General features: G+C 45.8%; 1 protein-coding gene across 5 annotated transcripts in view; it reads left to right on the top strand.

Annotated features, from left to right (window-relative positions):
• SLCO3A1 (solute carrier organic anion transporter family member 3A1) overlaps positions 1-12,056 on the top strand; it is a 350,355-nt gene that overhangs the window by 40,650 nt on the left and 297,649 nt on the right. The window contains exon 1 of one of the 5 annotated variants that reach the window (XM_064267085.1): positions 8,905-11,994. The exons of the other annotated variants lie outside the window; for them this stretch is intronic. Coding sequence (XP_064123155.1) covers positions 11,950-11,994 — 45 coding nt within the window. The 5' untranslated portion in view covers positions 8,905-11,949. Of the gene's footprint in view, positions 1-8,904; positions 11,995-12,056 lie in introns of those variants that run through there. 5 annotated transcript variants of the gene reach the window in all.

Raw genomic sequence — 12,056 nt, 5'->3', positions numbered from 1 at the left:
AATGGGGTGATGTGTGTGCAAGCTGGTGTCGTTATCAGTGTTACACACCTACCTCTTCACGCTGGGACATGGACAGCATTTACAAATGCCTTAGAATTCAGAGGTAATCCAAAATGGGTGCACAGGTTGGTGGCATTTTGAATATTGTCATCCCTCCCCCTCCCCCACCTCTGTCATTTTCCCCGGAACAGAGATGGCTTGAGCCATTTTCTGAGTTTTGATGTCCAAGCACCTCCGACTATCCAGCTCCCCTAACAATGACCCCAAGACACTTTTTAAGAGCCTCTTGGCCTGCCCTGCCAGACACTGCAGCGGCAAACCCTGGCCACTGGCCCGCACCTCCCCCACCGGGTGACATGGTACTGCCTGTGTGCCTGTGAGCCCCACAGCAGCTGGTTCCAAACAATGCTCATTCTCCTCGTGGCATCTCGGAAGGCCTGGCAGCTTTGGCGGTTAAGAGGCCAGCTGGTGCCTGGGTCACCGGGCTGTCCTGCGGAGGTGATTCACTATTTTATGCTAATCAACAGGTTGCAGTCTTGACTGAAGGGCTGACTGCTTTCGGCACTGTCTTCTGACTTTCTCTGTGATGAAAGCTGTCTGAGGCTGCAGCTTGGTTTTGTTTAAAATCAGGCTAGAAGCAGATTGCCTAGGTTTAAATTATTCTGCCATGCTAGCTTTGTGCCCCTGGACAAGTGCCTTAACCTTTCTGAACCTCTCTTATGTCTCTGAATTGAAGTTAATGATACCTGTGCCATGCACAGTTAGTGCCAGGATTTAATAATGTAAAGTTTGTGGAATGCACCTCCTCCAAGTCTTGGCACACCGTAAGCACCCAGTAGATAATAGCTTCCTTCCTCTTTTCTAATAGATTTCATAGGAAGAGAAAAAGCTAAATAAACTCCAAGATGCACTGCTTTGCCACTTTGCTCTGTGCAGTGATCTCTCTTAGGCAGATTTCAGATACTTTTAAACAAAAGTAAAAGAGCTTTAATTAGGCCCTTGTTTGTGGTCTTGTTTGGTTGCGTTATTAACTGATTTGAGAATACTGCCCTCCCCATCCCCTTGCAGCTGCAAAGTGAAGAGTTGAATGGGAGTCAGGAGCAGAAAGTCAATACTTTCATGGCGGGGCTCCCAGCTCCCTCCCATGGGTCATCTGCATGGGGCGTGGGCCCGGAGAGCTGGCCAGTTGACTACCTGTGGGCTGCTTGCTCTCTTGTGACCTCCGGAGTGTGTGTGTCTTTGCCCTCCTGGATACACACTTGCTGTTGCTGTTTGCTTTTCATTCACTTGATTTCAGTTGTGCAGTTCCAGTGGTATAGGCACCAGGGTGTGATTTTCATCAAGCAGTTATCTGTGGCAGAGTGTTCAGCGTGACTCTGGATTCAGACTGTGGTCCCTGGGTGATGCAAGCAGATAAGGTGCTGGACTGCCAGCTGAAAGGTTGGAGGCTTGCGTCTACACAGAGGTGCCTCAGAAGAAAGGACTGGTCATCTACTTGTGAAAAACCAGTGACTGAAAACCCTGTGAAGCACAGTTTTACTTTGACACACCTGGGGTCGCCATAGTTGGAATCAACTCCATAGCAACTGGTCTGGGGTTCAGACTTCTTGGGTTCCTGCTTGCTTACCACTCCATCTCATACCAGATGGCCTTTGGAAACCTATGAAACCTCAGTTTCTTCATCTGCACAATGAAGTAGTAACAACACCTCAGGGTGAGGGTTAATTTATAAAAGTGCTTAGCACAGTACCTGCTGCATCTTAAATGTTGAGAGGTATTAATATTAGGAATAAGAATATTAAATATTAGAATTAAAATAAGGTCATGACTAATATTAGCATTAGTAATAGCTAATAATATTTGAACATTAGAACAAATAAATCCATTCCAGCTGGATCAGTGTTGCTTCACTGTAGAGTGGACTCTATTATTCCTTGACGTAACGTTAGAGATAGATACCAGTAAAACCAGTGACCACTGAGTCGGTCCCCACGTACGTCAGGGTACAGCTGTGCTCCCTAAGGTTTCCAACAGCTGATTTTTCAGAAGTAGATCACCAGGCCTTTCTTCCAAGGTGCCTCTGGGTGGAGTTGGACCTCCAACTTTTCGGTTAGCAGCCAAGCATGTTGACTGTGTGCACCTCTCAGGGACTTCTCAGAGATACATAATACTCCTCAGATAAAAGCAAGTTCTGAACTATCACCAGGGAAGATAAATGGGTGGCCCTGCTGAATCTGGAGGGTCTTTGTAACACTTTGGGGACTTGGCAGCACCTGTATACCTCATATATCTTCCCTTAGGCTGCCACGTGATACTGACTCCTTATTCCAGCCCTGACAGCTTCCCTGGATCCTCTGCCCCTGAGCTCACACTGCCTCTCCTTACGTCTGTGGGTTGTCATGTCCACTTGCTCTGGCAGTAATATCTGTCATTAGTGAGGCTCCAACGTTGTAAAACAGCGCTGGCTTGTTCTGTGAATTTAGGAGCCTAGAAACTCTGTGCGGTAGGTTCTTTTCAAATGAGAATGTTATTCACTTAGTGGTAAATACAACATAATTATTTACATCTAGAATCTACTTTTAGCTAATCTGTACAACAATATGCTGTGCCTTGTCTTGCTCTCGGATAAGACAAAGGATGGGCCTGATTTTCTGCATGTTCTTTTAGGCATTGCCCAGACAGACCAGCCAGGCAGTTAATGTGAAAATATCCTATTTGACTTTAATTCTTTTTCCTTTGTACATTGTGCGAATGATTTCATTTTGCGTCATTCAAAATTGTTGTTACTCTGTGACATACAGTTCACAGACACTATTTGCCCTGAGCAACTTTCTGCTACATTTAAGAATAACGTACTTTAAGGGAAAGATGGCCCAAAGTTATCTGAATTATGCAGTATAAGAAGCACTGTGGCATTAATTTAGTGCTAAAACCAAACAGAAATCCAGATTGATATCTCTCCTTTTGCTTACATGCCCGATACTGTACATATAAAAAAAAAAATATGTGTGTTTTATTCATATGACTATTTTATATGCATATGTATATATATATACATATAAATGTACATATTTTCTAAGTATATATACATTTGGAATGTGGAATATAGAAGGTTGCGGTTATGTTTTGTCCCACTGCGCCATCAATCATCATTTCCTTCCAATATTTTATTATGAAAATACTCAAATGTATAGAAAAGTTGAATTGTACAGTGAACACCTATATACCCAATGTAATGATTCTACAAGTGACATTTTCCTAAATTTGCCTTATCGTATAACTGTCCATCGCTGGATCCATCCAATTCCATCTTTTGTTGTGGTAGTCGGATTTCTAAGTCAGTTATGGCTGTCAGTAATCATGGCCAAACTGTGCTTTGTTAGCATGAAGCATATGCTACATCCTGGGTCTTCCCTGAGCTTCTCTCTTGCAGACACCTGACACCTGTTCATGACTTGATCGACAGCTTCAGCAGCAGGCAAGAGCCCTCCCATTGGTTACAACCATGGCTCCATTTCTTTATGCCTGGCCTGGGCAATTCTCACTCTCACTGTGCATTTGAAAGTAAGGTAGTTCAAGACTCTGTGTCTGTCTTTTTACTTCCTCATTCAAAGAGACTTAACTAAACTACCCCCCAAAGTACTGCTGGTGCCCATCTTTTAGCACAAGTCAATAAAGGTTCTATGTGTTTTAAGGCTCTGACAAAAATCAATGCCAGGTGGAGATGGATTTAGCCCTGGGATTCCCCTTTGGTTACTGTCAAGAATTCTGTGGTCTGGATAGCCTCTCTGCCCCACCCAGCTAGCCACCTGGGCTGACCATAGAGGGTCACAGACCCTTTCACTTACTGTCTCCTAGGCGCCTGAGACCATCCTGGCTGGGCTGCAAGGCTCGAAGAAATGGAGGATTAAAGGCCTTACTGGCAAAAATGACATGAACCTCCCATTCATTTTAAATAGAGGCTTTCTCCATTTTGATGGTATGGCAGTGATTTCCATTTCAATGTGTATGCTGTCAAAAAATAATTGTGAAATAGCTGAAAACATGCCTCTCATACAATTCTAGAGTGGGCAGGAGGCAAATATTTTATTTAACTCATTAATGACTGAAACAGTATTTTGGTAAAGTTGGGTCACAGGCAATTCAGAAACTGGTTACTTACAGGCATTTTGAAAAAAATGTCAGTATTTTTTTTTTTTTTTTATACAACCATGAGGTTGCCATGGTGGAGGTTGTGACGGGCATCCAGACAACCCTTCAGGTGCCCCAGCTGCTGGAAGCTCAGCCAGCAGAGAGCCTCAGCTGTCAGCTCCCTCAGGGATTGCCTTAGCTGGGTAGACTTTCTAATGAGGATCCCTAGTTTTTATATTCCTCCTCCCCAAAAGTGCCTAGGCAGTGTGACGGGGCATCTGGAGCTTCCCACTGCATGTGTGTAACTTCTTTCCCTCTGTACTTTCCAGTTGCCATCAAGTTGACTCTGACTCAGAATAGAACTGTGCTCTGTAGGGTTTTCAACAGCTGATTTTTCAGAAGTAGATCTCTAGGCCTTTCTTCCGAGGTACCTCTGGGTGGACTCGAATCTCCTCCTGTACTTTAGGAAGCTGCTAAGAAGCATGTGACGCCATGCGGTCAGGGGTGGAAGCTTATATGCCGCGTAGCCTGAGGCAGTGTTTCTCAGCTTTAATGTGCATGCATGGGCATCTTGTTAAAATGCGGACTCTGACTCCGTTTGTGTGGGGTGGAATCTGAGATTCTGCATTTCTAAAAGACAGATGATGCCAGTGCTGCTGGTCTCCAAGCCACGCTTGACCTAGCAAGGGCTTACTCAAAGTCCCTGCTACGCAGAGGCCCGGAACAGTGAGTGACCCTCCAGGGCCTCTGAATTCAGGGAAGTGGCAGAAGCAGGTTTGTAACTAGCCTGCAAAAACTCAAGACTCAAGGTGGAATCCACTGTGCTGTGTCCACGTGGGCATCGTGGACTCCTGGCTGTGAGCTCCTACTAGAGACTCGAAGCACTGGCTTTGTGAAGACACAGATATCTCAGGCCTTTTGCTTTTCCTTTGGGAACAGAGTTCCCTGGCAATTATTTCACAGCCTGTAGCAGTGTAGGCATGTCTCTTCAAGTCCAGTCTTCAAAACTACATTTGAGGGCATGTATTTTACATTATTTTACATGAAAAAAGAAACTTTTCAAGCAAAATGACCTATGGGCATGAAGGCGATGTGACTCCTGTATACAACCAACCCTGTATTATGAACACGATGAAGTTACTGGGTGTCCGGGCAGAAGAAATGGGACTTGATCACTAGAGATATTAACAATATGATGGTCAACTCCAAAGCACTGCCTCTAGCTGTGGATCCATTTCTTAATGAAACGGGGAAGGAAGTGTCAAGAAGTTCAATATGATGCTTTTTGCTGCGCAACTTTACTATATGCGAAACCTATTACCAAGCCCTAGGATTTAGGGCTGTTTTGAAATGAGCGTGCTCGCCTGTAGAAGAGGCTAGCTAGCTCAACCATATTGATCGTTGAGGGCCAGCACAGAATGTTTTATTGAGGCTAGATTCCATATGGAAGCTTTTTGCAAATGAAACTAACATTTGATTACTGGGAGGAAATTACTGTGGCTTGCCATCTGGTCTCCCAGCCAGTACCGTTGATTCATGAGGGCTTCGAGTAGTTCTTAATAATCTGTCTTAATTCATATTATATGAGATATTGAAGCTATTTTCTTTACTCCTCCCGTCCAAACATTTAGGGTTATTGCAACAAGCGTTCACTCCAGCTTTCTCCTATTTAATCTTCTGAGTTCCCAAGTGCTGTGGCATTTATCATCACAGGTTATTAAATTATCATGCGGTGTTTTGCATTTTTATTATGTTCTTCACTTCTAATAAATGCAGATCTTCTCTTTGGAGCCCACATAGATTTTTTAACTAGACAGTATGGGGGGATGTTGAACTGTCTCAATCCACCCTCAGTCAAAACCACCAGTATCTTGTTTCTGAGTAGGAAACTATTCAGTAAAACCACTTAACTCGTTTGTGGTTTTGTACCTCTGAAGAAGCTTGATTTCCTCCATTTCCAATGTTTAGTATTCCCATTAGGTTCTCTTCTATTTAGGAAATTACAGCTAACTCCAGGGATAGATGCTGGAACTGAAGAAACAGGCATGGTCTTATCAGTTGCTGTCAAGTTGACTCCAACTCGTGGCAACGCCATGTGTGTTGGAGTAGAACTCTGCTCCGTAGGGTTTTCAGTGGCCGATTTTCGGACGTAGATGACCAGGCCTTGCTTCCGGCTCACCTCTGGGATTCAAACCTCTGACCTTTCAGGTGGGGGCCTAATGCATTAGCCATTTACACCACCCAGGGACTCTCCTAGAACTAAGGCAGGGCCCTTTCTTGTGTTTATAAAGGTGTCTGTCTGTACTCTGTCAGTGAGAAGGTGGACGATACCTGCCGGGTAATCTAGCCTGTTACTTTCCGGATGAGGGTTCAGAGGGATGGCCCCATCACAAAGCTGAAAACACTTTATCTGTCAACAAAGTAAAAGTCAGGTCTGTGGTACAGTCACGGTTGCTTCTCAGAGGTGGAAGTCCAGGCAGAAATGGCATGTGGAAGTGTTTCTGCTGGACCGACATGCTTCCTGGTGTGAGTGAAGGTGAGCCATACCTAAGATATTTGTCAGCAGAAAGTGCCATATCTTGTGAGAGAATGGTTGGAATTGTACTTGGTTAATTTAATTTTAAAAAAATGTCTCTATGATGCCAGTGATGTTTGAGCCAAGAGGTATCATGAGCTTAGGAACTGGACAGCCCTGGGTTCAAATCCTTTCTCTGACACTTTCTAGCTGTGTGATTTTGTGAAAGTTATATAACTTTTTGATCTTCTGTCTCCTGGAAAAAGGAGATAGAATGCATTTTTGTCAGTCGGAAGGTTGTAAGAATTAACGCTAATGTATGTTATGTTCCTACCACACTGTCACTGATATTGAAAGTGTTACTTTTTCAAGTAAAAACATTAGAATTAAGCAGTTGGATGTTACCACTCATCTCCCATCCCAGTTTTCACATTCTTTGGATCAGAAGCGAAAATCACAGCCTTCTGGTTTCTTATTCTTTCCTTCATCCTGGCTCATCTCTCAGAACACTTTGTTGCTGGTGTTTTCTCTGCTGACCCAAACGCTGGGACTGTCATCTCAATAAAGTCAGTCTCCCTAGATGCTGGTGGCCAAGGGGATGAGCTTGTTCCCATGTACTAAGCCCAGTCTCCCCTGTAGCCCAGGACCCTGCAGCAGTGTGAGAGGGCAGCCTTGGAGCTAGATGTCCACAGGCTGCAACTGCATGGCTGGCTGTTAGTTTTCTGACTGTTGAGGCCTTCTGCAGTGTTCTACATGTCAGATGAGAAGGGGTGTGTAGGGGAGGGAAGCTGTAATGGAGGTGGGGAGACAGAGCCAGGTGAACTTGAGTGCGAGAGGGGATCTTAACCCTAGACACACAGAGTTTGATGATTAGAAATTGAATGAAATGCAGAAAGCACACTCTCCTGGTTTCTTTCTGGTGTTCTTTGCTTTCCTGAAGGTGTCTCTTCAACACATCTTATTTTCTAAGCATGGAGTCAAAGGGAGATGTGTGGCGTGATTAGCATTGTAGGGCTCCAGCATTCCCTGGGGTTGCATCTGGTGACCATGCGTCATGCACTGGGCTCCCTGCTTGGGTTGCACACCTGCCAAGGGCTGGGCCTCCACCTCGGGGCCATGATCTCACTGAGAAACAGAGCCAGGTTCCCATATCACTAGAGTACAGAACATGTTCTCAGCTTCCTTGTCCCAAGCTAGTCAGTAGCCCCTTTCTTACAGAGGTTAAAAATGCACTTCCCTGGATATCCAACTGGATGGATGCCTCCATTCTAGACGCTGAGAACCAGTCTTTCCAGATTGCACATTTTCTTTTACATTTGGTAATATTTCTTATAGTATCATATACCTGCTTGTCTATTCAGTTTCTCCAAACACTGTGTCTCTTCTGACTTCCAGCATTATTAAACCCAGGCCATCTCATTTCTGTGATTATTCTCATCTGGCTTGGCATCAATGTTCTCTGGCCCCAGAGCCATTTGGGTCTTGCCTGGAGGGGCTAAGAAGGCTGCCCTCATTTTCAGTTGATCTGGAAAAATTCTGCCAGAGGGGTTTAACATTTAAATCTGTAAGATGCTAGCATTATGCTTGGTCTCGGTGGGACGCCATGTTCACTGTGTCTGGTCTTCTTCTTTCCTTCACCATGAGACCCCAGCGCAGGCGTTCTCAATGGGGGCGATACAGTCACCCCTAAAGGAGTGAAAATTGCTTCTTGGGGGGAGGGGGTGGTGAAGAAAAATCTTACTCTGTTTATGTGTAAAAGATAAATATACGTACAGTATATAAACAGATATGCAGTGTATCTGTGGTATTAAGATGTCACAGTGGGGGGAAAAAATGTCCCCGAAGGCTCTCAAGGGGTTTTTAGAGGGGGGAAGAAAAAGATTGAAAAATACTGCTCTAAATTTTACTCTTGATTCCTCGTATTTTCCATCCACAAAAAGTAATGCCCAAAAGGAAACCCTTTGTTCTCTCCTTGGGGTGAACAAGCCACCAGGCATGGTTCTGGAAGGAAGGAAAGGCTAGTTAGTTAGTACGCTCACAGCTGATGAGCTGTTCAGACCTCTAGGGGAAGCCATCCACGAGGATGAGGCTTTAAACAGTGTGGGAATCTCAGGGAGAGGTTTCAAAATGCCAAATCCTGGGCCCCATGCAGGAGTACACCCTCGGCTGCTAATCCAAAAAAAGTCAGCAGTTCAAATCCACCAGCCGCTTCTTGGAAGCTCTATGGGGCAGTTCTATTCTGTCCTGTAGGATCGCTGTGAGTCGGAATTGACTCCACGGCAATCGTTTTTGGTTTTGGGTTGGAGGTAAAATTTGTATACCTTTAAATTCATCCATTGTAAATGTACAGTGAGTTTTTGGTAAATTTATAGTTGGCAATCATCACTATAATCCAGTTTTAAAATATTTCTACCACCCCAAAATTTTGCTCCTATTGATATGGTTGGGATGACATCTGTCATTTTGTAACTTGTGTTCCTTATGTCTTTTGTGTCCCTTTGTTCCTTCTTTATTACCTTCTTTTGTGTTAAATACATAATTTTTATTGTTTCATTTTATTCCTTTTTTATTTTTTGAATCACGTTCTTAGTCATTGCATCTCCAGTGCACATTTAAGTTATCATTTCTACCAATTCTGACCATCAAGTGTCCCTTGCACAACACTCTCTACTAGGTTCAATAATTCGTTGCAATGGCCACACAGAACTCACAGACCATACTCACAATTAACGGGCTTTATTAGGGAAGTAACGGTTACAATTCAGGCTCAGGAACACTCAGAATACAGTTCTTCCATCAGGATAGCCTCTTCCCAGCTGTGCTCACAGGCACACCTCTCCCTGGCCCTCAGTCTCTGCCCAAAGGCACTCAGCTCTGTCTCTCCATGGGCTGAGAAGTCCACCGGACCATCTCCTGCTGCTGGGTCTCTCCTTCCTTGGTGGTGGTGAGCTCCTCCTCTCTGCTCTGGAATTGGCTCTCTTTTAAGGCAAAACTGGCCAATCCCCTTGGTAGGCCACAATTACCCTATCACAGTCACCTGGGTGGGACTTACAAGACCATGGCTGGAAAGGCCACACACAAAAGTAATTAAACGCACCACAGTCCCCACATCTCTGGCCTGGTGCCTGGCACATAGTCCAGCTGATCCTCAGAGCTTCTTTACTAAGTGATACTTGACAACGAAAGGAAATGAGAACAGCTCACAGAGCAACGGCAGACGTGAGAAGAAACTGCAGGAAACCTGAGGAACAGATGGCTTTGTGGCTTGTTGAGGCCAAAGCTTGGCTAGTTTTTGTCCTGGGCCCATGTGTGTTTTCCCTCCCAGCTCTGGGAACTGCCCAAGATGTCTGATGTTGCTCAACATCGTATTGAACGTGTGACCAGGGCTTGTACGCTTCTGTTTTCAAGGAGCTAATTAGCATGAGTGTGGCCAGTTGAGAAGTGTCTCTGGGTAAAGCACCCTTGGGAGCAGATAGTGCAGCTTGGCTGGCATGCTTATTTAGGTTCTTGCACGAAGGGGTCAGGCCCACTGCTGAGCTGCAGAAGGGCAGGGGGAGCTTATGGGTGTGTATTCGCCAAAATCCTGGAGGGCTTGTATGCTGCTCAGCCATATAGAGATACTGGGCGCTTTAGAAATTGGCGCCTCTTCCTCCGGTAGACACAGCCCCATGCCAGTGCACGTGACTTGGGTGAATAGAGTGTGGGCTGAATGCAGTCTTCTCCTGCCACCTTAGCCAGACATCTTTGTGCAAGAAAGTGTACATCCTGTCCAACTGTATGCAGTGGCCCTGGCTTAGCCACCATGCGCCTGGCACTGTGCTCAGGAGCCAGGGGGCAGATGTGATAAGATGCCCTTACTCTCAAGGAGCTTTCAGGCTTCATGGGGGAGATAAACAACAACAACAACAAAAAAAACCCAAACCCAGCGCCATCGAGTTGATTTTAACTCATAGCAACCCTACAGGACAGAATAGAACTGCCCTGTAGAGTTTCCAAAGAGCACCTGTTGGATTCAAACTGCCAACCCTTTGGTTAGCAGCCGTAGCACTTAACCACTACGCCATCAGGGTTTCCCATGGGGGAGATAGATGTGCCTAAATAATGACCCCAGCATGGAAATCTGTCAGGTACTATGGCAGCACACGAGAAAGTGGATGCAGGGAAGGATTCGGGGAGGAGGTAGTATTGGAGCTGCATGCTGATGAAGAAAGAGGGATTTCAAGGTGAGCATGGAGTAGGGGATGGGTGGCGTTTTAACCCTTTTAGAGGTTGGGGGATGAGAAGGACCCAGGCCAATGTAGGAAAGTACAACTAGGGATTGCTGCAGGAAAGGCGGCCAGAGGGGCAGAATGCAGCCAGATCATGGTGGGTCTAGAACCCAAGACAAGGAGCTTGGGCCTTTCCAGTTGGCAGTGGCCTTCGCTGAGAATTTTTAAGCAGGACAACAACCTGATGAAGATTGGAGGATGGACATGGATTGGAATAGGGGAGAGAGGATAGGGGATGGCCAGGGAAGATGCACTTGCAGCTCAGGAAAGAGATGACGAGCAGCTGAACCGAGATAGTCAGGATCTGGAGGAGGGATAAAGGGAGAGAGAGAGAGAGAGCAAGACTGAGGAGGAGCAGCAATAGGACTTGGCGACTGGCAGGATATGGAAACCTGGGAGCCCGTCAGGTTCTTGGGCCTGGGCCTGGGTCAATATCAGGGAGGTACTGATGCTCCTGGAGAGGGGATCTGAGAGTGGGCTGCACCGAGCAGGTGGTGGAGAGCAGAATTCTGCTTGGGGACCTGAGTCTGGTGCTTGTTGTGGCCACCCAGGGAGAGAGGGCTGGTCATAGTCAGATGTGGGGTGTGGAGCACAGAGGCACAGTGCAGACTGCAGGGAGCTATGAGTGTCATCAGCATGTCAGTGACGGGAGAATGTAAGGATTTCCCAGTGAGAACAATCCAATGACTCAAGTCAGGGATGTGACCTTGGAGAATTCTGGCCTGTAGAGAACAAGAGAAGGTGAGGAGAAGGAGGAAAAGGAGCAAGCAGGGAAATAAGAGGAGAATTGAAGACAGCTAAGTCGTGCAAGTCACAGAGGGAGTGGTCAGCTGTGTCAGAGATCACATGGACACTGGTATGATAAGGACAGGGAAGTAACAATTGCACTTAAAAAGTAGAAGGTCATTGGAACCTTTACCAAGAGCAGCTTCCTGTGGCCATAGCAGCAATAGCAGCAGAGGCTTCGTTGCACTGGGCTGACTTGAGCATAGGAAACAGGCAAATGTACCCAGCAGATGTAGACTTTCTTTAGAGATGCAGGACAGAGGGAAAGGAAGGAGGATGGCAATGACAAGAAAGGTGAGTTGTTTTTATATGGACGGAAGTTGAGAAAGTCTGTGGATAGGGTAGGTGAGGAGTCA

This window comes from Loxodonta africana, chromosome 13 (assembly GCF_030014295.1).
Source record: "Loxodonta africana isolate mLoxAfr1 chromosome 13, mLoxAfr1.hap2, whole genome shotgun sequence".
NCBI classification, from domain to species: Eukaryota; Metazoa; Chordata; class Mammalia; order Proboscidea; family Elephantidae; genus Loxodonta; species Loxodonta africana.
Note: the sequence above shows the minus strand (reverse complement) of the source record. Positions and strands in the feature narration are given on the sequence as shown.